Source organism: Peromyscus californicus, unplaced genomic scaffold (genome assembly GCF_007827085.1).
Source record: "Peromyscus californicus insignis strain IS unplaced genomic scaffold, ASM782708v3 Scaffold_3__1_contigs__length_106647218, whole genome shotgun sequence".
Classification (NCBI taxonomy): Eukaryota; Metazoa; Chordata; class Mammalia; order Rodentia; family Cricetidae; genus Peromyscus; species Peromyscus californicus.
Window position 1 is genome coordinate 482,111 of NW_026294551.1, and position 27,162 is coordinate 509,272.

The window sequence follows — 27,162 nt, forward strand, 5'->3', positions numbered from 1 at the left end:
TGTGAGGTTAGTGTATCAGAGGGCCACTGAGACAGGCACTATGGATAGCATTACTGTCACTCTCCGTACAGGAGAAAGAAATCTTGCTTAGCATACCTTGATCTGTTGTCTGGAATGGCTTGAAACAAGGTGAAGACTTCTAAGAGTGTCATTTATCAGCCACTGCCAACCATCTGCCAAAGAAGCAAAGAAAATGACTCACCTACCTCGGAGTACTCAGCTGACATTTAAAACAACAAACATCTTCTGCTTAGTCTTAGAGAAGACAGATGGTGACCTCTAGAATGCATCCTGGAGAAACTCTAGAGTGAACATTCTTCGGACTGCACAAAAGTCCAAGGGTCCCAGTTCCAGGAGGAAGCCCACTTCAGGCTGCTAAAAGTCAGCACCCCCATGCCCTGCTACCACCACTGTGTGGAAGATGCCATTCCCTGTAAACCAAAGACTTGCACATCATGATAGGGAACTTTTTGTTTTGTTTACAGTTGAAAGCTTCAAGTGATCTTTCTTCTCTCTCTCTCTCTCTCTCTCTCTCTCTCTCTCTCTCTCTCTCTCTCTCTCTCTCTCTCTCTCTCTCGGACAATCTCTCCTGGTCCCTGACAACTTAAACCCAACTTCAACTCAACTATATTCAATAAATGAACTGGAGATATGTTTACTCTGTTCAGCTAAACAAAATTAGTACCTTTAGACTAGGGTAGAGCAGACTTGAGGAAGACTGCCCCCTGTTTCAGCAATAAGAGCCATTTGGGCAATAAATAAGTACCAGGAGAGGAATGATCACAAATGTTCAGGATTGGGTACAATGGTGACAGGCAGAGCTACAGCTAAGAGTGCCAATGAAGGGTTCCAGAAGAACTTCACCATCCTTTCTAGGGAAGAAAGTGGCAGGAGTTTGCAGCAATTTCAAGACAAGATATATCAATACTGTGACTCTTTCAAATAGAATCCTTTATCCCACCCCAACAAGTTCATCTCTTATTTTGTAACTTGAATAACAGTATTAAGAAAATGTTATCTGTGTCATAAAAGAAAGCACCTACCGATAACGGTGTCACCTTTAAAAGGCATTCTGGAAAGTGACAAGTTCTCTATTAAAACGCACACTATGAAAAAAGAAAAAAACATTATTTTCCAAAAGTGCATCACCAGCACCTAACTCTCTCATTAACCTTTCATGCAAGTCCAGGCCATAAGCAAGTCCAGGCCATCTCCCCAGATGGACACCAGGAAGAATATACTCCAGAGCTAGCTTGGACACAGAAGCTTGAAGACCCCTCTCTTAAAAAGAACCTGTGTAAGCCAGGCGTGGTGGCACACACCTTTAATTCCAGCACTCAGGGAGGCAGAGGCAGGTGGATCTCTGTGAGTTTGAAGCCAACCTGGTCTACAGAGTGAGTTCCAGGACAGCCAGAGCTGGAGCTATTACACAGAGAAACCCTGTCTCAAAAAACAAAAACAAAACAAACAAACCTGTGTAAACCCAGAGATCCACGTAAGGCTAAGAGCACTTTTAAAGACTGGTGGTAGAGCATCTTAGCCTAGCTTGGGTCCTAGGAAAATCTAGACTGTTACTTGATAGGACTTAGAATAACTTCTTGAGAGTCGGTGAGAGTTTCTAGAGAAGCTTCCTAGAGGAGAAGATGTGGGCAGCACCACTCCATGGTTTCTCTCCAACGCCAAATAAAGTGGAGCATCAGCCTCCATCTCTACTTCCTAACTGCATATGCTGTGTAACCAGCTCCTCACACTCTGCAGGCTACAACTAGCTGCTCTCACTGTCTCACTTTCCCTGCCATGATGGTCTGTTCCCTTAACCAGTAAGCCAAAATAAGCCTTCCTTATGTTGCTTTTTTTCTGATATGTTGTACTAGCAATGCTCCAGGCCCTGAGGTCAGTCTTGTCTCACAAAAGGACAACCACAACAAAACAAACAAAAATGCTCACTAGGAAGCAATAGCTGTACTGGACCCAAATACATATGCCCCCAAGGAACAAAGTCTCAAATGGCTGCATAGTCAGAAGGCTTGGATGAACACCCAGGTATAGAACAGGTGAGCACCTGGGATTCAGAATACAGGGCAGGTAAGCACCAGAGATACAACATGTGTAGGGCAGGAGGACATCTGGGAGTGTACGACGTAAGGCACAAGTTCATTATGGAAGAGCAATCCAGGGCAGCCCCAGGCTGCAGTTTGTGAGAAACAGAGCTGTAAAGCCCACTACCCTCAAAGATAAGTCCTAGAAGGACTTTGGGCCTAAAGTTCTGGTGAATGCTAATCATCTGTTAGTACTATTGTGTTGATTTGTGACATAAGAAAATAATGACAGTACCCATGGGTAGGAACACAACAGGTTGGCATGTGACCTTCATATGGAAGAGAACTTAAGATACTGGACCAATAAGACCCAGCTATGCCGCTCTTGGGCACATACCCAAAGGATGCTCAATCATACCACAAAGACAATTTGCTCAACTATATTCATAGTAGCTTTATTTGTAACAGCCAGAACCTGGAAACAACCTAGAAGTCCCTCAACCGAGGAATGGATAAAGAAAATGTGGTGCATTTACACAATGGAGTATTACTCAGCTATTAAAAACAAGGACACCAGGAAATTTGAAGGCAAATGGATGGAACTAGAAAAAAACCTGAGTGAGGTAACCCAGACCAAGAAAGACAAACATGGTATGTACTCACTCATAAGTGGATATTAGCTGTAAAATAAAGAATAAATATGCTACAATTCAGATCCAGAGAGACTAGGTAACAAGGAGGGTTCATGGGGGGACACCCAGATCTTCCTGGGAAGGGGAAATGGAAGAGACTTCGTGAGTGGACTGAGGGCCAGTGGGGATGGGGATATGAGCGATCAGGTTGTGAGGTTGTGGGGGGGGGACAGAGGGGGAGAGTGCTAAGGGGGACTGCTGGGGGTACATTTCAGAGTCAGGTGAAGCCTGGTACAGGGGAATCCCCCAGGAGTCTATGGGTAGGACCCCAGCTTAGACTCCTAGCAATAGTGGATAAGTAGCTGTGGTGATATTTTATTTGTGCACCCTAATAAAGCTTATCTGAGGATCAGAGGAAAAAGTCAACCACTATATTAAACATAGAGGTCAGGCAGTGGTACCACATGCCTTTAATCCTAGCATTGGGAGGCAGAGATTCATCCGGATCTCTGTGAGTTCAAGGCCACACTGGGAACAGAGCCAGGCGTGGTGGCACACACCTTTAATCCCAGTGCTAGTTAACCATAGAAGTCTGGAGGTCTAGACAGACAGACAGGAAGTGACAGAGCTGGGCAGAAAGAGGGCATGAGATGGCAGGGCACAGAAAGGATATAGGCGTGAGTATACAGGAAGTAGCTCTCTCTTTGGCTGAGGATTTCCTAGGGGTAGGAACGTGGCTGGCTTCTTTCTGCTTCTCTGATCTCTCAGTTTTCACCCCAATATCTGGCTTCAGGTTTTTATTTTTTTTATTCATAAGACTGTTGAGCAATCTGTCTTACAAGTAGCCTGAACTGGCTGTCTCCTGTGACCAGACTGGTGACTAGCCCAATTGTCATCAGAGAGGAATCATCCAGCATCCTCTCCTCACCTAGAAGTCCACGACGGAAGGCTTCACAAATGGGGGCAACTGGCATAGCTGCACTAGGACAACAGAGTTTCAAGATCACAGTGCTGACATCCAGCGTTCCCCTGCTCATGGTATACCCCATCACCTACCAGCTGAGGAACCCAAATAACACAGAGTTAAGCCGTCTTGTTCCATAGCATAGGACCCACAAGAGCCAAAACTAGGACACAGCCCAAGACAGCCACAAGGGGGAGAGGGCCAGAAGGAAAGAGGCCTCTGGAAGCAGGGGTAGCCTTTGTAGATGACCCCACCCTGTGCCCAGCAACAACAGAACCAGCCTGCAGCATTTCAGATGCTCTTCCACAGATGTACAAAATGCTATAACATGAATACAAAGTAGTCCATTCATTCTTCTGCCAGATGGACCAAACTACCCATTCTCTTCATTGCAAACAAGGCAGCTGTACACACACCTGAGGGAATAAGACTACCCATCAACCCAGGAAATTTACAGGATGCAGAAAAGAGACTGGACACACTTCCAAGTAAAACCCATACTGCAAATGCCAAAATAAAGGAACCACACACTTTTACTCCATGAGATAGTCCTAGCCTGTTTGTGTTACCAACATACTTTGTGTTCCAGAGAAGAAAACCCTTGCCCCACATCTCAGCACCAGGGTACTTTGCACTAAATGAGAACCTGAAAAACAAACTCCTTTGATCCACACATAAATAAGCATCTCCCTGCCACCAGTTTACAGGGTATCTGGTTTATGCCAATGAACAGCATTCATATAGTTGGCCTGCCCTGAATCCCTTCCCCAAATCACTTTTTTTTTTTTGGTTTTTCGAGACAGGGTTTCTCTGTGTAGCTTTGCGCCTTTTCCTGGAACTCACTTGGTAGCCCAGGCTGGCCTCGAACTCACAGAGATCACTTATTTTTATTGGCCATTTTAAAGGGTCTTTCTGCCACATATGAAATACATGTATCAATATTTAATCTATTATTCTTATCTATGTATCTACATTTTGTCTATGAACTTTTTGTATAATATATTCTTCCATATATAGGCAACATGTTTCCTTTCATTTCTGTCTTATGAACTACTATTAATTTTCCTAGGTGTTATAATGACAAAAGCTACAAAACCAAACCAGTTAGAAACACTCCCAGTCCCATTATGACAGGGTATGAGACCTGCTTAAGAAATCTGGAGGTGCCAGGGAGCAGATAAAATATCAACAGCAACTTTAACCTGTGCAGCTAGCTATGTGACAGGGATCATCACACCACCTGTCTTCACCTTTGTGCAGATTTGAAAATTTCCAAATCAAGTAACATTTTAAAGAAATAATGTCTTCAAAACTTCTTGGAAATTTTTTCCAGTTATATTTTTCAAACTCAAGTTTTTAGAGAATCACAAGGTAGTTTTGACTTTGTGAGGCACAGATACAATTCTGTTTTCTTTCCCATGACCAAGAGTAGTAACACCATCCATCCAGTGAAAGGCCCTTTCACCAAGACTGCAAACACCATGACATGAATTCAATCCCACATTCTTCTACAACATCCTGCTTCCTAGAAAACAAGTCCTCACTATTTTTAAAAATACTCTTGGAGGTCTGTCCTATGTATGAATTTTAAGTATATTTATCAACTTAGAAAAGGAAATAAAAAAGGATATAAAAAGATGTCCAAAAGGCTGGAAAGATGGCTCAGCTGTCACAAATGCTTACTGATCTTCCTTAATTCAGTTTTTAGCACCCATATCAGGCAGCTTACAACCTCCTGTAACTCCAGCTTCAAGGATCCCATGTGTTTTACAGGCCTCTGAGGGCACCTGCACTCACATGCACATACCACTGACATACATACACACACACACAAACTAATTTTTTTTTCAGTTTTTTTGAGACAGGAGTTCTCTGTGTAACAGCCCTAGCTGTCCTAAAACCAGGCTGGCCTCTAACTCACAAAGATCAGCCTGCCTCTGCAACCCCAGTACTGTGATTAAAGGTGTATGCCACCACGCCTGGCTAATAATTAGAAAAAAAAATGTTCATCATCACCAGACAACGATGATAGTAGCCAGGCACTGTGATGGCACACACCTGTAATTCCAGCACTCAGGAGGTAGAAGCAGGAGCATCACTGCAAGTGTGAAGCCAACAGGGGCTACATAGTGAGATCCAGGCTAGCCAGTTAGATATGGGAAAACAGTGAAACAGCCAACAATCCTGTGGTCTAGAGAGCAACATGGTGCCCTGCCCATATCTTGGCCCTGAGAGCATGGTATTTATTATGAAATAGGACACCACTAGGAGAATCTACACAAAGATACACAAGTCTGCTACTAATTTTTTAACTTACCAAGAGTCAGTAGGTATTTCAAAGTAAGAAATTTGCTGTTATTGTTTTGGTTTGCTGTTTCGTTTTTATATAATAAACTGGATCTAATAGGGATCTAAGAAAAGTCACATCCCAGAGTTTACATTCCCATCTTCGCCACAGGCTCAGCTATATGGTTTCAGTTCCAGCATTCCATGTGTCAGCTGACAGAGACCAGTTCCAGCTTCCAGAGTTTCCAGCAACATCATCAAACTCAAGAGCCTAAGCTGACATATGTAGAGCAAAGTGGAGCTGGTACCTCTCAATAGAGAGACTTCTCCATACCTGAACAAAGTGGCTGTTGCAGGATCATGTCCCTTGGGGCAAGCAAGAGGTGTAAAAGGGACACAGTAGGCCACAGAGTCCTGTTCATCTCAGCTATGGGTGCCTGAAACTGAGTATGCTCTTCTGCACTTAGCTGGCAATTTCTAAAGGTACATGCACAAGCATACTGGCTAAACCTGGCCCTTCTGCCCTTCCACACCAGGAGCCCACCCATAACTCTCAGACCTACAGGGACAGCCATCTATTGGGAGCTCAGATACAAGAAAAGCCATCTGTGCTGGCAGCATCTCAGGAGCAGTGTCAGTGAGAAGCAGCTCTGCAGATGGTCGGGCTAACTGTTCTATCAGGACTACCCAGTAAACTGAAATCAGGCTTCAAACACTTCATCTAAATGTATTCTGTGTTTCAACAAGAACCATCAAAGATAAATTCATTGCTTAACCATAGTAAATCCCTGGTGGCACATGAGCCTTATCAACCTCATCTGAGAACCTCAGGGACAGCTATAGAAAGGCTCATAAAGCTTCATCCCCATTCAGCTTTTCTTCAACAACCTCCTAGTATGAGTTCTAACCTCCTGATGCTAAAAAGCCACAGCTAACCTCTTAATTCACGAGCTTCTGGGATCTATGAGGGCCAGGATATATGTGCCTAGTATCTATCCCCAAGACCTACATACTTTAGGTCCTCAACATATCCACTCAATGTACAAATGAATCCTCTAGCTGCCACTGGCCTCAGTCCTGTCTGCTTTATACTGTGTATTCTCTGCCTTCCTCAAGAAACTCCTTTACAAACTTCTTTACAGGTAGTTCCATAGTCTATCACATCTAGCATACAGTTCTTATCTTCCTGAGTGATACCTGTATAAGTACCAATGGGGCTCAACTCTGGTTTTCCTTGGATTGGCCACTCCCCTGTATAGGCAGCCTGGGACATACAATTTGTTGGAATCCCCATGCCTCTACCTAGGTGCTGTCATCTCTGTTCTGTCTGAAATGTCAAGTGCCCACCAGCTCTTGGTGGCTGGGTAACAAGCGTAACAGCACCGCTTTCGAACTGACCCCAGAGCCTTAAGCTCTTCCGCTTGTGACTGGTGTCACCACTCTACCCCAATGAGGGGCACTCTAAGACCACCTGTGCCGGAAGCTCTGTCCCACCCTTGTCCACCACATGGATGATGCCAGGACTCACAGTAGACCTGCCTGTAGAAACATGGCCTCTGAATGTAGACCCTAAGATCCAGCCTCCAGATGACTGTAGCAGGCTGTGAGGGACAGTACAGAGGCCATCTCCCCAAGTGGTCAGAGCCCACTTGGGACTGCTGTCCAGACTTGCAGAGCATTCAAAGATGACACTGACAGTTCTGATTGGTCTCAACTTGGGCCACACCAGCACACCAAAACCTGCCCCTCCCCCAACACACACATACACCAAACCAGGGTATCAGCTGCCACTGTGGCCAGTACTGCCAGGATATCTGGAGATATCCCCCAGATAAGCCCACAAGAGTTTTCTATTACATTCAACTAATTTGGAATATTCACCTGATTATGCTATGAGATCCCTGTGGACATGAACATATGATCTGATTAACCATTCCTTACTCTGTAGTACTTAATATAAAGAAGAAATCTGCAGCTGACGTGTCCCTAGGCCCGCCCACAGCTACCAAAGCTTTGAGGGACTAAGATTTTTAACTCTGGCCTGACCTCAGGATACTCCTCCCCCATACCAGAATGAAGAACAGCAGCTTCTGGCCTCAGACCTACCTGCTTGTCTCATAAGCTCTCCTCCCAGACCCCTAAAAATAAAAAAAAACAGACAGAGTTAAAGTCTTTTACACATAAAACATGAAACACCCCACCACGCAACAGATACAACTTCAGGCACCAGAAACTATGACAGTTTTAATTAGGGGACTTAGTCCCCCAAAGTGTGAGCTACATTTTTGGAAAGAAACAAAAATTTGTGGCAAGATCATCTTCTGGCAGACTGTTGTCCTTTGAGCTTTCACAGGAATCTTGGTCATCACTGATAAATCACAGAGAACCAATCTCAAATGCTGCTTAACCACACTTTACAACAATGCCAAGATGACCATCATGTGGCCCAAAGCAGTGGTACACTAATGTTCGTCGTTGCCCATCCTGCCTGCCAGAAGCTACCCAACCTGTAATGCTAGCAAGCAGGAGCTAGGAAGTACTCAAGATAAGAAAACAGCACCGGCTTGGGAGGCTTTGGCTTCTGGCCCCAACAGTAACAAGATCTGCCTTAAACAATTAGGAAACCAGAGAATATGTGTGCTACACAGCAGATTCTGGAAGCTAGTGCAGCATGGAGACTTCTAATACCTCAGGACACCGCCACACAAGTTCCCACGGGCAGATGTGGGTGAAGTACAAGTGGAACCCCTTGGCTTGAAAGGGGGAGATACTTAGTGAATGAAGCCATGAAGGCCAGAGCCTGCAGCATAGATAGAGAACAGGAGAGGTCTTATTAATAAAAAACTCAGGAGCCAGATACTGGGGTGAACACTGAAAGATCAGAGAAACAGAACAAGCCACAGCTAACCTCACCTCGCCAATGCCTCAGCTGATCCTGTTTGCTCAAACTGGAAGCCTCTGTGTACTCATCCAAATGGATCTCAGCTGAACTGCTGCTAAAAGCCTAAAAGCTTAACAGTCTCTAGTTCCTGGTCCTCACACCTTATATACCTTTCTGCTTCCTGCCATCACTTCCTGGGATGAAAGGTGTGTGTCACCACACCTGGCTGTTTCCAGTGTGGCTTTGAACTCACAGAGATCTGGATGGATCTCTGCCTCCATAATGCTAGGATTAAAGGTATGTGTGCCACCATTTTCTGGCCTCTAAATCTATCTAGTGGATGTTCTGTTCTGACCCCCAGATAAGTTTATTAGGGTGCACAATACATCAACCACAATGGAAAAGACACAGAGAACATGCAGAACACTTTAAGAACTTGAACATGTAAAAGAAAAATTATGCCAAACATAGTTGACAGAAGATTAAAAAGAGCAGAAGAAAAAATTTAACCTACAACAGCAGAAAGCAGGTCTGTGGAGGCCTATCTACCTCAGGGTGGTAGTTACAGGCTATGACTCTGAAAAAGTGTGCCAAATCTTACAAAATTAAAATTGATGAGCTTTATTCAAAAAAGTTTAATTAATCTACAGGATAAATAGCAGATTAGGAAACCCCCTACATCTGCTTTCCAACACAGGGATGAGAACAGTGATGACACTCATCTTAAGATACAGCCACCAGGCTGGAGTCTTCCCTAAGCCTCTCACTGCCAACAACCCTGCTACAAAATCAGTCTGACTAATGTAATTCAGAATATAATGTGACTGCCAGAAACATGGATCTCAGCAGCAACCCAGTCATCATCATCCACAAAGGGTGCCTATGACCCTATTTGGGGACTGAGATGCCACTTCTTTGACACCTGTGGCTTATCACAAGCTCTACAAATAAAATCACATCATTCTCCCAAATCTCTATACTATTTAAAACAGTTTCTTCTGTAGCTTTAGGCAAACACTGCAAAAATTAAATAGATTAAAAAAATTTTATGTGCATGGGTATTTTGCCTGATGTATATCTGTGTACCATCTGCATGTCTGGTGCCTACGAAAGTCAGAAGAGGCATTAAATCCCCCAGAACTGGAGTTACAGATGGTTGTGAGCTGCCATATGGGTGCTGGGAATCAAACCTTGGTCCTCTGGAAAAGCATCCAGTACTCTTAACTGCTGAGTCATCTCTCCAGTCCTCCAAATTAAATTGTTTTAGTAAGTTTTCTGGAAGTCATTTTATCCTACTGCTAAAAAAAAAAAAAAAAAAAAAAAAAAAAAAAAAAAAAAAATCAAGGAATTTTTACTCAGACCTAGGCACAGTTTAGGAACAGGCAGTGAAAAAAGCAAGAAAGGAAAATGTCTCAGAGTCCTCACAGAAAGAAGAGGTTAATATGGTGAGAGTTATGTGACAGACAGTTCTGACAGGCCCAGAGGCCCAAATGGGGATAATCTTAGCTCCACAAAGGCTCACCATGTGCACCTACCATCACTACCTACTCTTAAAGGTTTGGAAAGCAGTCAGTAAGATACAGGAAGGGAGGCGTCCCACTTCAAGAATACAGGACAGTAAGTGCTCGACGCCACACCACAAGAAGAAACACCACAGCAAGAAATGGAACAGAGTGGGAGGGAAACAGGGAAATCCAGTGTCTGACGGAACTCAGATCCAGAATACACAGAGCTCTGACTGCTCAACAAGAAAAGACAGATGTGGGTATTTTTAAGAAAGTGAGTAAGGGCTGTATGTGGTGGCATACAGCCTTAATCCAGCCCTCGGAAGGCAGCCCTCTGTGAGTTTGAGGCCAGCCTGATCTACATAGAGCGTTCCAGGATGGCCAGGACTATGCAGACAGACCCCATCTCAAAGTGGAGGGAAAAGGAATTGAATGAATGATCACTCCACAGGAGACAGGCAATGCTCAGTCAGCACAGGATGCTCAGCATCACTTAGTTACTGGGGACACATAAACCACATTCACAAACAAATTAGAAACAATGAATACCACTACAGTATACCACTGCAGACCACAAACTTTCAGATGTGGAGCTAGTTAGGACACAGGGCTAAGGGTTGGATGATCTGCAAAGAAACCTACTAGTTTCTTAAAGACATACACCTGTCAAATGACCCAGCAAAACCATCCCTAATATACTCAAGGAAAGGGACACACATGTACACTAAGATACAAGCTGATGTGCCCAGCAGCTTCATTCCATACTGTACCCTGAGTTGAGATGACAACCTAAGCCCACACATTGCTTCTCAGCACTGAAAGTGGACACAAAACTAAACAAACCAAATAGGTATGATAGAATCCCAGCATAGGGAAATTGAAGCAGGTGAATTGCCAGTACAGTAGGACCAAGTGTGGTGGTGCATTCTTATCAGCACTTGGGAGACAGATGGAGCTCTGCAAATGCAAGGCCAATCTGGTCTACACAGTGAGTCCTAGGCCAGCCAGGGCAACATAGTGAGACCCTGTCTGAAAAAACAATTAAAAAAAAAATAATAAAAGGGGGAAAAAAAAGGTAATTCGCAGGGCTGGTGAAATGGTTCAGCACTAAAGAACACTAGCTACTTTTCCAGAGAACCCAGGTTCAATTCCCAGTGCTCATGCAGCAGCTAACAACCATCTGAAGAAAACCAGACACCTTCCGGCCTCCTTGGGCACTGTACGCATGTTATCTACAGGCATACAGTCAGGCAGAACATCAATACACATAAAATAAAATTTTTTGAAAAGACCACAGTGGGGCATAGTATGACCTTGTCTAAAATAAAACAAAACAGAAAAATATTGTACACTAAAACATGGATGAATCTCAAAGCCACAATAGGAGAAAGAACCAGACCTAAAGGCTTTCCATATTATCCTACCTGCACAGAATCTAAAGGAGGAAGACTGCAGGAACAGAGAGCACTCAAGGCCCAAGAGCCAAGAGCCACCAAAAGCAGATAGGGAACACCCGCTCATTTGGGCAGGATACACTGTCTCCAACCACAGAACTGCCAAGGACACGGTGAAACACGGGGTGCCATGACCTGTGACTTTAGCTTCCAAAAAGCCTAAAGACACCAAAGAGCTGTGGCCTTCATGCCCTTTAACACTGGGCTGAGTGACAGCTGCATGTCTTCAAAGTGAACACGTAACAGTAAGGACAGGTGAAGGTGAAGGTGAGGGACAGCAAGACGGCTCAGCAGGTAAAGGTACCTTTCACCAAGCCTGACAACCTGAGTTCAATCCCTGGAACCCACAAGATAGAAGGAAAGAACCAACCCCTACAATTGTCCTCTGACCTCCACCAGTGCACATGGCATGTGTTTTACACACACACATAAATGTAATTCAGTGTTTCTGACCCAGCTATTCCAGACAACACACATTTCCATTACACACATAGGAAGTCTTACTCTGCAGGCTTACCTATAGAGATGACGATCACAAAGCTAAAATTAAAGAATGGAAAGTCAGTTATTTTAAGTTTTTTCGGTTAAATAATTAGTTATGCATATGACAGTGACTACTACCAATATACGAATGATGGTAGAATGACAGAGCTGGGCTTCAGGCTGCCAGACAGCCAATCAGGAAGGTCAGAAGACAAAGGCCCACCTCATTGTACCTGGCCTTGGTTAGGTTCTTCAAGTGAGTTATCTCTAAAGGGAAACTGAGGCACACAGACATAAAGAGGGTGGCCCCTTTCACCCTGGCCCACTGATTGCCACTCAGGCAGAAAACTAATCCTGCCATATGGTTCAGGACACATGTCCTGGTTCAGAGGACACAGAGGCTCCATTCTCTCAGCCTCTGCATGGAGCTGCCACCCTCCTCACCCTCACTTCCAAAACTGAGCAAGAAGGCCAGGCTCCACTTTAAAGCAAGAAATGTAAAAACTAACCAAATGGCCTCATCACAGTCATTATGATCTAAAACAAACCATTATTATAAAAAGAGGAAAATTGGCCGGGCAGTGGTGGCGCACGCCTTTAATCCCAGCACTCGGGAGGCAGAGCCAGGCGGATCTCTGTGAGTTCGAGGCCAGCCTGGACTACCAAGTGAGTTCCAGGAAAGGCGCAAAGCTACACAGAGAAACCCTGTCTCGAAAAAACAAAAAAAAAAAAACAAAAAAAAATAAAATAAAATAAAATAAAAAAGAGGAAAATTGTAAGGAAAAAAATATTTACAACAAGGAATAATAAAACCATTTAATTCCTTAGGAATGTGGAGGAATTTTAATTCCTTGAAAATATCCTGTGTTCATACTTTTTCTCTTTTATGTCATAGAAGGTTTTGAGAATCCCAAAATCCCAGAAAAATATACATGCTTCCCATTCCCCAAAATGTACAAAATTCAATATTAAATTTCAGGAGAGTGGAGATTAGGGCCACAGGGGCAAAGGTAGAAATAAAAGGCCTTTTTTAAATTTAAAAAAAAAAAAATTGGGGGTTGGGGATTTAGCTCAGTGGTAGAGTGCTTGCCTAAGCAAGCACAAGGCCCTCCCTGGGTTCAGTCCTCAGCTCCAGAAAATTTCAAAAAAAACAAACAAAAAAGGTCTTTTTTTTAATGGGTACCTAACCCTCTAGAAGGACATCCAACCCCTCAGCTGGGAACTCCTTCCTGTTAAGGACCACAGTGAGACACCAACACAGCCCTGAAACCCACTGACGGTGATGACCACCCAACAAGATGGCTTCTGGCCCCAGAGAACAAGTCTAGCCCAATTATCAATTCCAGATAAACCCCAACAAAAGTAATGTTGGTGGAGAGAACCCATAAAGCCATCATGTCCTGGTCAACTAGGTGAGCAGATCCTGTCCAAGCGGACGGGGTTCAGATGGGCCACACAAACCTGCTGGTGGATCTCCTTCAGACTTTGTACTGCCTTCTCATCCAGGTAGTATGTGACAGGCCTGCAGAAGGTGAAGCAGCACTGAGTTCATTAAGGACTAAGCCGGAGCTCAGGTTCACAGGAAAGAATGGCTTCTTGTTCCTGCTCCCACAATCCCTGTAGATCTCTCACTTCTGTGCTGAGGGCTGAAGAGATGGCTCCAAGACACTTGCTGCTAACCCTGACAACCTGAGTTCTATCCCTGGGACCCACAAGGAAGAAGGAAAGAAGTGATTCCCCTCAAGTTGTCCCCTGACTTCCACATGTGAGTCATGGCAAACTCATGCCCACACATGTTTCTGTTTCTCCCTCTCGCAAATAAATAATTGTAATTTCAATATTTTATTTTTTTATATGTATGAGTGGTTTTGCCAGCATGTATATGTATACCATATGCATGACTGATGCCATGGAGTTCAGAAGAAGGTATCTGGAGTCCCTAGAACTGGAGTTACAAAGGGTTGTGAGCTGTCATTCAGGTGCTGGGAACTGAACCTGGGTCTTCTGAAAGTGTTCTTTACTACTAAGCCATTGTCTTCAGCCACTAAATTTAATTTAAAATAGAAACGACAAATAATAAGAGAACAATCAGGGAAGGTAAGATATCCACTGTCAATCTCTGGTCTCCATACATACACACATGGACAAGTATATCTGTACACACATACACACGTACACACGTACACACGTACACACATACACACACACACACACACACAAAAAAAAAAAATCTGTGTTGGTTTCAGTATGTGGGCATCTGGGTGCTGCCTTTATGCTTTGACCTATAGCCAATTTGCTGAAGACACAGTACCCTTACTGAATATCAGGCCCCTGCTGACACTGTGGAAGTGTTAAGTCCCCTACAGGGTTATATGGGTTCCCACAGGAGCCTTCTGCTGTCCTCAGAAAGACTTCTGCTACAGTCAACCTAGTACTTAAAGACTTCAACAGGGAGTTCTACTTTGCCTGACTCACACAGTAACTCACTAAGCACATGCTATAATGTAAATCACAATTCACACTAAACATCTGCTTTCTTCTGATGGCATGTGCCAGGCAGAGCTATGCAGTGTCAATTACTTATGGAGCTATAATCTCCTGTGTTTTAGGCATAACTATGCACAGCCACAACACCCTGGGGATCTGATATCTATTACTTGCTAGACAGAGCTATGTGGTAACTAACTCCAGCTCACTAGAGATCTAGTCTGCTAAGTACTAACTAAGCAGAGCCACACAGAGCCCCAATGCCCTGGAGGTCTGAAATCCCTTACGTGTTGAGTAGAACCGTGTAGAGCCTTAACACCCTGGGCCACGTATAAATCCAACAGCTTGGGAATGGATCTCAAATGTACCATAGTATCACAATGCACTGCTGAGAAATGTCATGGCCCAAGTGCCTTTTACCATAACCAAGGAGAGCAAGGTGTCCTTTCCACTCATATAGTCTGTGAGCTGGGTTCTGGGGTCCAAGGGACAACCAAGCCTCCTTGGGGCTGATAGGTAGGAATGAGGTTCATGTACCCATCTGCTGTCCTCTTAACACAAAGGAGTCACCTAACACAACAGGAAATGACTTAAGTACAAATTTCAAGCTTGAACCTAAAGGTAGGTCATAGATGGCACTGTGTCTATAAGATCTTATTTTTGAGGAGTCAACCGCACAGTGATGTAAGGAATGTACCATTGTACATGGTCCTGACTTCTTGCTTTGTAGTTATACTATAGATGCAGACAATGGGGAGGGCGGGGGGATATGCCCAAGGGAAACTTCCAAACTTACCTTTTGTTTTTCCTTTTTGGATTTTTTCCAGACAGAGTTTCTATATGTATCTCTGGCTGTCCTGGAACTTGCTCTGTAGACCAAGCTGACCTCGAACTCAGAAATCTGCCTGCCTCTGCCTCCCAAGTGCTGGGATTAAAGGAGTACACCACCACAACACAGCCCTAACTTACACTTTCAAATAGTTTAAATTATTAAAGTAACAAATGGGGACTGAAGAGATGACTCATCAAGAAAATACCTTGTCAACATAAGTCAAACAACCCGAGTTCAGATCCTCAGAACCCAGGTAAAAGCCAGACACAGTGGTGCATTTGTATGTACTCCCAGGAAGATGGGAAACATCTGAAGCTCACAGGGCAGCTAGCTTGGTGGGCAGCAAGACTGACACTATCTTAAACAAGGTGGAGCATGAGGAAGATGCCCAAGGTTTCTTCTGACCTACATGTGTTCTGTGGCACACAAGTGCACACATGCACACAGCATGCACACATACAGATACACATTCACACACAGAGTGACAAATGAACTGCTCAGTGCCACCTCTAAACAGGTGTCATTGCTCTTGTTGTCTGAATCCTTGGAAAACCAAATGCCAACCAGCAGTCCTTCCCTGAAAAGAGGAGAGCAGTCCTAACCACTGACCATCTCAACATAAAATGGAATCCTAAAAACACATGATCGACAATCAGAGCAGACAAGCTATTCTCAAACCCAAAATCACTATTGTTACCTAGCTTCCCAGATGACATCTCCTACCTGTTACTCTGTGAAGCCAGCTTGTACAGGGCATAGGTGACCTCTGCGCAGGAGAGGATGGCGCCATGTCTAGTGTGTAGATCTGGGCTCAGTGTCATCAATAATAATGTTGGGAATACTGCAGTAGTCAAGTTGAAGGACACACATGGACAACTCATTACTTAGAAGTATTTCCTCTGGTGTTGGTCAGGGTCACCACCACTGTTTCTGGTGGGCAGAGCTCCCTCCTGAGCAACCAGGGCAATGTGCTAGGACATAGCATATAAATCAGTACATGCCTACAGGCCCCCACATACCCAGTGAGGGACAGCTGAAAAAGGTCATATCTACAGATTTTCCCATCTGCACCTCTACCTAAAGAGAGCAGGCAGATTGAAGGCCACACAACCATAAAAGGTAACAGGCACTTTCACTCTTTATTCTTTCCCAATGAGAGCAGAAAACCTCAGCCTCTGATGTTTAGGGAGGAGAAAGCAGGACAGCTCCAAATTCTAAGTACATACCAATCTAGAAGCACTGATGGCTAAAATGAGCCCCTGGAATCCCCATCATTTTTAACATATACAATGCAACCCCCCATAGATTCCTTGTTTTGTGGATGGCACCTGTGCCTAATGCCACCCAAAGCTGCCACTAGACAAACACACTGCATTTGTCTTCATACTCTATCCTGATTTAGCCTACGACTTACTCTTCAGCAACAGACATAGGACATTATCTTCATCTACTATGAGAACAGAACATCTTTCTGCTGTGTGTGTGCACACATATGCACACAAGTGCACCAATATGAGTGCTGCAGGAAGTGGTATGCACACCTACCGTGAGTGGCTATGTACTCAGGTACTTGTGGGGTCAGGTTGTGCAGTGCCTTTGCAGACAGTTCTCGGATGGCCCTGAGAAGTAACAGGAGCTGTTAGTAGAGTGGTTTGCATAGTCACACTCATATCCACATTATTCACAACACCCAAGGATCTATCAACAGGTGAATAAATAAGCAAAATATGGTAGATACAGACAATGGAATATTACTCAACTAAAAAGGAAAAGAATTCTGACACTTGCTATAAGAAAATGATGATTTGTGGTCAGCAGGTCAAAAACTGCCCAAGGCTTCTTTTGTAAGGCTCTAAGTTAAGGATCATTTTTACATTTTTTTTTTTTTTTTTTTTTTTTGGTTTTTCGAGACAGGGTTTCTCTGTGTAGCTTTGCGCCTTTCCTGGGACTCACTTGGTAGCCCAGGCTGGCCTCGAACTCACAGAGATCCGCCTGGCTCTGCCTCCCAAGTGCTGGGATTAAAGGCGTGCGCCACCACCGCCCGGCCTCATTTTTACATTTTTAAGGGTCATATAAAAGAAAAATATAGGGGGCTGGAGAGATGGCTCAGAGGTTAAGAGCACTGGCTGCTCTTCCAGAGGTCCTGAGTTCAATTCCCAGCAACCACATGGTGGCTCACAACCATCTACAATGAGATATGGTGCCCTCTTCTGGCCTGCAGGCTGAACACTCACTGTATACATGATAAATAAATAAAATCTTTAAAAAAAAAGAAAAAAAATATATATGTATGTATATATGTATATATGAGACAGAGACCTAAGGTATTAACTATCTGTCCCTTTAAAGAAAAAGCTGATTGATAGCCCATGCACACAGATTCAATATCATGTTACACTTTAAGAAATCTATGAAACAAAGAAACATTTCATAATGATAAATAGATCAGGAAGATGAAAAATTAGAGGTATACATTCATCTAAAATGAAAGCCCCACTCAAAACACAGGAAAGAACCAACAGAATTAGAAAATCAATCAAAGATTTCAAAAGTTCAAAAACTTAGTCTAACTCATGGATTGCATATTCACAATGTGGTTTTAAATATCTTGCTGTCTGGTAAACTAGTATGAAAGGCAATTTAATTAACCTCTGGCTGGGCAAGTCTAGGTGCTCTTCTCCCAATAAGAGATTTAATATCCCATCTGCCTGCATACCTGGCACATAAGCTCCTGAAGGAAAGGAAGGAGTTCCTGTTAGGTTGTCACAGCTAGCCCAAGTGAGCAACATGGAGGCTTGAGCCAGAGGCTCCTCACTCCAGAGTCCAATGCAGGTTGCACACAGCTACACAAGCATAGCAGCAGCCAACAAATACTTGAAAGCTTTGGTCCCTGGTGTCAGAGTGGGCCTTTCAACCACAAAGACCCACTCTGACACTGGGATTTGGAAGGGACACCAGGGTTATACTACTAATTCCCCCAGCATTTGCCCTGTGTTGGCTGACCAGGCCTACCTAGAAATGGTAGCAGAATACTAACAGTGCTCACATCTAAGTTATACACTTGCCTTTCTTCTTTGAAGATACATTTAACTACTTATGAAATACCAAGATGGCCCCAAAGCTGCCACTGTAATTAGGGGAACTACCACTAAAGTCTGCTTGGTTCTTGGGTGACAAAATATAAGCTACCTAGGCAGAGCAGAATCAGTATGGAGGCAGGGTCAAATGACTGGGAAGACCAGGCTATTCCAGCTGTCTGGACTGCCCTGTCCTCAGGCATAGCTTCCCTATTACATATGACAAGGGTATTCAGGAATAATTACATCTCAGAATTGCCTGACCAACAGCTCCAGAAATGAAACTAGACAGATAGACCATTAACAAGCATGCCACACAGAGATACTGGAATTTTCATTACTTCTCAGAAATAATTATTTTAAAATAGTTTGTCTACAATGAGAAAATACATTCATGAACTTATAAGCTCAACTGAACTTCTGTTGGGAGCAAAAAAAGGAATTTTCAGAGAGTCACAAAAAACACAAAACCTACCCATCCCAATGGTTAATTTTCATGGAGACCAAGTGGTCAATCATCGGCTTGGTGTATTCCTGGAATCCAGCAATAAACACACTGAAAGACATAATATTAAGAGCTGGAGAAAGGGGCAAATATAAGCAGTACAATGACACGTATGTATAAAACTCTCTTAAGCCATTATTTTATGCATTGCTTAAAGATTAAAAATAACATGGAGAAGCCAGAACTTTTATATACTGCCCTTGAGAATGGAAACTAAAACATTTACATTCAAAAATAGTTTGGTCATTCCTTCAAAAGTAAAAGCTACCTACTAGATGACCCAATATTCCCTGCATCTGCAGCTACTCAAGACAGGAGAGCATTCGTCCAGACCATTCACACAGCTCAGTAGCATACCCAGGACTGTGATTGGGAGCAGCACCCCATGCACATGCAGCTCATGGAGAAGTCGACTGCTTATTTATCCATGCCACAGGCACACAATAGGACAAAGGAATGGGCTTTTTGTTTGAAGCCTGGGTCTTACTATGGACCTCTGACTGGAACAGAACTTGCTTTTGGCCTAGGCTGGTCTCAAAATCACAAAGATCAGCCTGCTTCCCAAGCACTAGGATTGAAGGCATGCATCATCAAACTTGGCTTTTTGTTGTTGTTTTAAAGTTTTATTTTTATTCTATTTGATTTTTTGAACTTTTTTTTAGAATTACATACATAAGTACTATATTTACATCTTTTCATTCCACCCTCTCCCCGCAACTCCTTCTGTCCACCCTCTGATTTCCTTACAGTTTCATGACCTCTTCAACTATTAGTGGGTAGGTATAAATAAATATAACCTGCTAAGTCCATTTAGTGTTGCTGGCTTCATTTAGTGTGTGTTCATTTAATATGCTTAAGGCTGACCACTTGGGGTTGGATAACCTAGGGGGGTTTGTCCCTGGAAAGGACTGATTCTTCCTGTCAGCAGCCATCAACTGCCCCATAGCACTTCATCTAGAGATGCAGCTTTGTGAGATTTCCCCATCTACACTGGAATGTGAACTGGTGTTGCCATGGTGCAGGTCTTGTTTAGGCAACCATATTGTTAAGCTTTCATAGGTACAGTTCACTGTCATCTATAGAAGACATTATCTCATAGAAGATGTTCTGGTCCTCTGGCTTTTACAATCCTTCCACCTCCTCTTCCATGATGTTTCCTGAGCCTTAGGTGTATGAGTTGTGTTGCAGATAAATCTCCTGAGAATGGGTACCAATGGTCAGTTGTTCTCTGCATTTTTACCAGTTGTGGATTTCTGTGATGGACTCTCTGCTGCAAAAAGAAGTTTTTTGATTTGGGATGAGAGCTACATTTATCTGTGGATATAAGGACAGGTATTTATAAAGCAGCTGGAAATTATACTGGTTCAGAAAAATAGCAGCTGTAGGTTCTCCTTTAGGGGTCATGACCTCACCAGCCATGGGTAAGTTGGTGAGGTTTACAGTATCAGATGTGTATATAGTCCCTCCTTTTGAATAGGCCTTAAGTCCAATTATATTACTGTTCATTACCCCCAAGAAATAAGTGCCACTACTGTACCCCTGAGTATATTCTGCTGTGCTGATCATTGTTGTGGTGAAAAGTCCATAGACTTTTCAGCTGAATAGAACTATTAATTGCTTTTCTGCCTTGGCAGCTTGCATAGCACCTTCACATACTATGAAAGCTAGTCCTCGGGGAGGATTATTTCAGGTTAGTTCCAGCTCAATTCCTCCAAGTCCCTTGTCTTAAATGTGTTGTAGCTTCAGCAATAAGGTCTTACCTTCAAGTTCTGGAAGGCAACCAAAGGCAGCAGCAATAATTTAATTTTGGGAGTCTACTGCAACTTTCCTGACCAATAACTCAAAAGGAGGATTCCCATTCCTGGCACTGGGGTCTTTGTTAACTAATAATGTGGTCTGATAAGAACTGTTCCCCATAGTCTCAGGCACTTGAACAACTGGGCCCAGGTGGCAGTGCTGTTTTGGACGGTTTAGGGTAGTATAGCCTTGCTGGAGGAAGTGTGTCACTGGGGTAGGCTCTAAGAGTAAAAGGCCTCACCCACTTGCAGTTCACTCTGCTTCTTATTCATAGCTGAGATGTGAATGCCACCACCATACCTGCTGCTTGCTGCCATGACAGTCTTATCCCACTGGAACCATAAGCCCAAATAATCTCTTTCTTCTGAGCGTTGTCTTGGGTATGGTGTTGTATGACAGCAACAGAAATGTCACTGACATAGTCTATGGCTCTTGGAGGCAGCATCACCACCAAGTATTATAACTTCATTTAAATTATTTGTGTATATATGCACATACACTTCTATAGCATATATGCATTTTTAGGTTAACATAGAATGTTTCCCTGTGGATTTTTCAATCATCCTTTGTGTTATTTATCCCTTCTCTCGGTAAATTGTCCTCCCCACCCCTCACCAGGTAAAGTCCTCCCCACATTTTCCCTATTTTCCCCTGTGACCTAATATACCCCTCTCTGGAGAGCCTTCTATATTCCTCCTGACCACAGTCTCTCTTTACTTTTCTGGTTTCTTAGGTAACTCTCAGGTCATATACTCACATCAAAGGACTAGGAATGAGAATCCACAAATGTGTGAGAACTTACAGCACTTGTCTTTCTGGGACTAGGTTACTTCACTTGGTACAATATTTTCTAGTTCTATCCATTTACCTACAAATTTCATGGTTTCATTTTTCTTTATAGCTAAACAGAATTCCAATGTGTACATGTACCACATTTCCATTGTCCATCAGCTGAAAGGTTGTTTCCATTTCCTAGCTATTGTGAATAGGGTGGCAATGAACATAGCTGAGCAACTATCTCTGTGGGATAGGAGAAGAAGCCTTTAGGTATATACCAAAGAGTGGTACAGCTGGGTCATATGGTAGATCTTTTAACTTCTTGAGAATTCTCCACACAGATTTTCAGAGTGACTGCACCAGTTTGCAATCTCATGAACAGTAAATGAGAATTCCCTTTCCCCACATCCTTGTCAGCATTTGTTGTCAACTGTTTTTCTTGATTTTAGCCATTGTCACTGGGGTTAGATGAACTGTCAAAGTAGTTTTAATTTGTATTTCCATAATTGCTAAAGATAGTGAACATTTACTACATATATACTGGTTTCGAGACAGGGCTTCTCTGTGTAGCTTTGGAGCCTGTCCTGGAACTTGCTCTGTAGCCCAGGCTGGCCTCAAACTCACACAGATCTACCTACCTCTACCTCCCGAGTGCTGGGATTAAAGGCCTGAGCCACCACTGCCCATTTCTATTAAGATATCTCTTAGTCATTTTATTTCTTCTTTTAAGGACTCTGTTCAGATCCATGACCCATTTTTCTAAATTGGGTTTTGTTTTTTGTTTTTGTTTTTTTGTTTTGGGGTTTTTGTTTTTTGTTTTTTTTTGTTTTTTGTTTTTTTGACTTGTGGTGGTTTGAAAGAAAATGGCCCCAATAGGGAGTGGCACTTTTAGGAGGTGTGGCTTTGTTGGAGTAGGTATGGCCTTGTTGGAGGAAGTGTGTCACTATGGGGGTGGGCTTTGAGGTCTCCTATGCTTAAGCTACACCCAGTGACAAAGTTCACTTCCTGTTGCCTTTGGCTCAAGATGCAGAACTCTCAGCTCCTTCTCCAGCACTATGTCTGCCTACACTCTGCCATGTCCTGTCATGATGACAATAGACTAAACCTCTGAAACAGTAAGTGGCTCCATTAAAGTTTTTCTTTGTAAGAGTGGTGTCTCTTCATAGCAATAGAAACCCTAACTAAGACAGAAGTTGGTACCAGGGACTGGGATATTGCTGTGATAGGCCTGACCATGCTTTTGTTTGGAGGAATTTGGACTTTGGGGGTTTGGGTTAGGAAAGCAGTAGAATGCTTTAAGTACTGCTTAATGGGCGATACTAGTAGAAGCATGGAAGATCTGAACTGTGGGGGCCTGGCTCAAAATGATTTAGAGGAGAAGAATTTTAGTATTTGCCTAGAGATCATTCTACGATATTGTGGTGAAGAATGTAGCTGTTTTTTGCTCTTGTCCAAAGAGTCTGAGGATAAAGTGAAGAGATTTGGATAAATTCCGTTGGCAGAGGAAATCTCAAAACAGCCTAGTATAGACTCTGTCATGTGGTAACTCTAATGAAGATACATGTGAAAAGGAGGAAGCTGAGCAAGGGAAAAAAAAAAATGTATAAGTTGAAGAGAAAAGGAGCACCAGGAGGTAGAATTGAGCCAAGTCCTGTGTTCAAGGAGATAAACAGCTTAAGAAATGGAATAAGGAAAGTGGCGACCTCAGGGTAAGAACCCAACCAGCTACATTTCCAACTTGTGAAAAGGAATTAAAGAAAAGCTGCCAGGCGTGGTAACACATGCCTTTAATCCCAGCACTGGGGAGGCAGAGTCAGGCGGATCTCTGTGAGTTTGAGGCCAACCTGGTCTACAGAGTGAGTTCCAGGATAGGCTCCAAAGCTACACAGAGAAACAGAGAAACCCTGTCTTGAAAAACAAAAACAAAACAAAAAAATCTTATAGCCTGGTGTGGTGGTACATGCCTTTAATCCCAGCACTCAGGAGGCAGAAGCAGGAGGATCTCTGAATTTGAGAACTGCCTGGTCTACAGAGCAAGTTCTAGGACAGCCAGGACTACACAGAGAAACCCTGTTTCAAAAAAATAAATAAATAAAATAATAATAAATAAAATAATAATAATTTTTTAAAATTTCTTCATATTCTTTGTCTGTGTGGTCTAATTCCTCTACTTTATCTTCAAGTCCCAACATTCTATCTTCTACTTGCAAGGTTTTCCTCTGGGTTTTTTTTTGTTTTGTTTTGTTTTGTTTTGTTTTTTTTCTTCGAGACAGAGTCCCTCTGGATTTTCTAATTGAGTTACTGAGTTTTTCAATTCCATCTTCATTTCAGCTTGAGCTCTCTTCAGTATTTCTATCTTTTTACTGAATTCAGTTTCCAGTCCTGAACTGTCTATATTTCCTTCTGCCATAGGTTTGTGTTTTTTGGGCATCATTCAGGCCACTATTCTCTTTAGTTAACTGAGTTGTTTGCTCATGTTGTCTTTAAATTCCTTGGATTCTCTGATGACACTCATGACTGTTCTTTTAAATCTTGTATCCTTGGGTTCACCTTAGTAATTCTCATTTCTATAGAACTGGTGGATCTTGGTGGTGGACTAGAGCAACAGAGGGGATTTCAATTCAGAAATAAACAAAAAGGCATGCAGGATCTGCCTGGGGTAGTGTGTGGGCTGATTTACCCTATCTATGCTGAGGAATGTGAGGGTGGTGTGGTGGCCCAGAGTAAAGCAGTCATCCAGGCAGGCAAGCACACAGGCTGAATGACTGAGTCTAAGTCTTAGGGTGGGGACAGCACAGGCAAGCAGAGTTTCAAGAACTCGAAAGACTGGGTCAGCACACGAGATATGCAACCCAGGCTAGGTCTGTGGGTGGGGAAGGTGTAGGTGAGCTAGGGTCCAAGGAACTCACCAGACTGGATCAGAGCACAGGATGTCTGACCCAGGCTAGGCCTAGAGGTTAGATATAGTTTGGGTAGGCTAAGGGTCAGGCAGACTCAACAGACTGGTCTGGTGCACAGGATCTGTTTTTATTATGTTTAGTTAGGTATATGTTTTACAATCTGTGTTAGCACATGCTACATGTGTGTGGGTCCCTGAGGAGGCCAGAAAAGGGTGCTGGATCTCCTGTAGCTAGAGTTACAGGCAGCTGTGAGCCTTCTGGCATAGGCATTGAGACCCGAATGCAGATCCTCTGCAAGAGCAGCAATATTCTTAACCACTGAGTCTTGTCTCCTGAACTTCTTGACACAACACATAAAATGAATGAATTGCAAAATAATCATGCTAAGGGAAAGAAATAGACAAAGGTGAAAAGCAATCTATAACAGAAGAATAATTTAGCGGATGACAAGTATGTTCACAAACCTGCTACCCATCTGACAGTTTAAGTCCTCCTCTGTCAGACTTAGCAAGCTCTATACTTTGTATGCATATAACATGTGTTAACTACACATCAATAAGGCTATTAAAAGAGATGTACAGAAAAAAAGGCACAGTTGGCAAACAGTTTGCACTAAAAAATATATAAGGAAAACAAAACCAAAATAAAAAAACTAGCCTACATTTGCCTAGAAACATCAATAAAAAAGAGAAATAAAAATCCAATAAGCACATGGAAATATATCCAGCACAGGTCATTAGCAAAGATGAAATGCTGTGAATGGTAAGATGTGCAAAGACTGGCTGCAACCAATCTCAGGAAGGTATGGAGAGGCCAAAACCATACATTCACAGTTCATACAAAGCTAAATCTCCACAAATTCTCATGTCTTTGCATAAGAAAGTTAAAATACACATCCACATAAAGATTTCTAAATGAGTGCCTTATTCATCAGAATAAAAACCTCAAAAATGCCTAACTGCTGATCAACAAGGCATCCTGGCAGGCGAGCTGTACAGCATCATAGCAGCACAGACATCACAATACAGAGGCACCTACAACAGGTAATCACAGTATTCAGTGGAAGAACTCAGACAAGGAAAAGCACACTCTTCAAGCAATACTAATCTAGACAAAATGCAAAGCACCAGCACTCGGAGCCAGGCAGAACAGATCAGAGACAGTGGGAGCCCTCTGCACCCCAGTGAAAGTGTAGGTGTCCTGGGTGGGTACACTGTCCGCACTCGCTACACTGTACAATAATGAGGGACATACGGTGGGGTGCCAGCAAAACTGATCACAGTTACAAGGCTGAGAGTACAAATCAAGGTGTGAAGGCTCACCAACAAGCTTGAGAGTGTGGGTTCCATACCACCAAAGGCCAATTCCAGCTCTGCCACCAACTAGCTGTGACCTTACCGAAGATAAGCCTGAACCTTGGCCCTAGGCAGTAATGAACCTATATGTAGCATGCCAGGTACTGGAAGGCCAAATACTAACCAAGAGGAGTCCACCAGAAGGTGGGAGAGGGGAGACTGAGGCAAAGGCAGAGGAAGAGAAAGGAGTGAGGTAGCATAATCTAAGGAAGATGTCAGATGCCAGGATGGCAGGACAAAGCATAAATGGGGATCAGGGCTTGCCACATGCAGGCAGCCAGAGATATGAGGAGGGCCAGAAGGTGAGACATGTTTGAAGCTGATGAGGGATGAGTAAAAGGCAGACTTAGGTCAACCATCACTATGAGAAAAGGAACAGAAATGATGGTTTAGGCAGATGGAGGCACTCTACCTTGAGGCCATCTTGCTTTCAGTGACTTAGAGGACACAAGCATATGAGATTCCTGGAAAACAAACTACTAGGGAAAAAAGGTGACAATTTTTAAAATGATGCTCAAGGCTGGAGATGTTAGGAAACTGACATCAGCAACCAAGAAAATAAGCAAGAGGCAAACAGGCAGATGGTTACTGGGAAAATGGCCAGGCAGAAAAACACCCTATCCAGTGGTCACAGAGTAAATCACATACACCAATGTTTCTCAACCAGTTAATGGACAGATTTTGGTATGTTCACAGGGACTGCCAGTGATAACCCATCCAGATTCCTATGAAATTACATGGTAGACAAAGCACTGTGGTCCATTCACATGAAGTCCAGACAGAGATCCTGCCCTCCAGTATCCAGGCTGAGAGAGAAATACCAGTCAAGAAGATGAGACCCTGGTCAGAGGCCCTGTGATGCTAGGATGTGGTAAAGCCTGCTTGCTACTGGACTGTCTTCATAAGGCAACAGCTGATCTGCTACTTAGACCAAAGCATCACACAGCCCATTGTACTGGAGAAGGAACACCCTAGAGCCAGGTCATGTTCTCATATATTTTTACAGAATGGATATAATAATATGTTTAAGTTCTACACTGGTGTGGAAACCTTAGCAATAAGTAGAATTGTCCAAAACCCAACTTAACTACCAGCTATTTTACCTAAGAAACTCCAAAATAAAGGTCACAGAACCTCACATACAATATTCCAGCACTAATAATCAGAGAACAAAGAACACACGGACAG

The 27,162-nt window shown here is 43.2% G+C and overlaps 1 protein-coding gene across 3 annotated transcripts in view; it reads right to left on the reverse strand.

The window, feature by feature from the left end:
* The window catches only part of Tbcd (tubulin folding cofactor D), a 176,134-nt gene that overhangs the window by 24,595 nt on the left and 124,377 nt on the right, over positions 1-27,162 (reverse strand). For all 3 annotated transcript variants that reach the window (XM_052756745.1, XM_052756744.1, XM_052756743.1), the window contains 8 exons: positions 19,116-19,196; positions 17,109-17,182; positions 16,287-16,404; positions 13,706-13,766; positions 12,279-12,301; positions 8,028-8,059; positions 1,044-1,106; positions 97-173 (listed from right to left, as the gene is read on the reverse strand). In XM_052756745.1, coding sequence (XP_052612705.1) covers positions 97-173; positions 1,044-1,106; positions 8,028-8,059; positions 12,279-12,301; positions 13,706-13,766; positions 16,287-16,404; positions 17,109-17,182; positions 19,116-19,196 — 529 coding nt within the window. The remainder of the gene's footprint in view (positions 1-96; positions 174-1,043; positions 1,107-8,027; positions 8,060-12,278; positions 12,302-13,705; positions 13,767-16,286; positions 16,405-17,108; positions 17,183-19,115; positions 19,197-27,162) is intronic.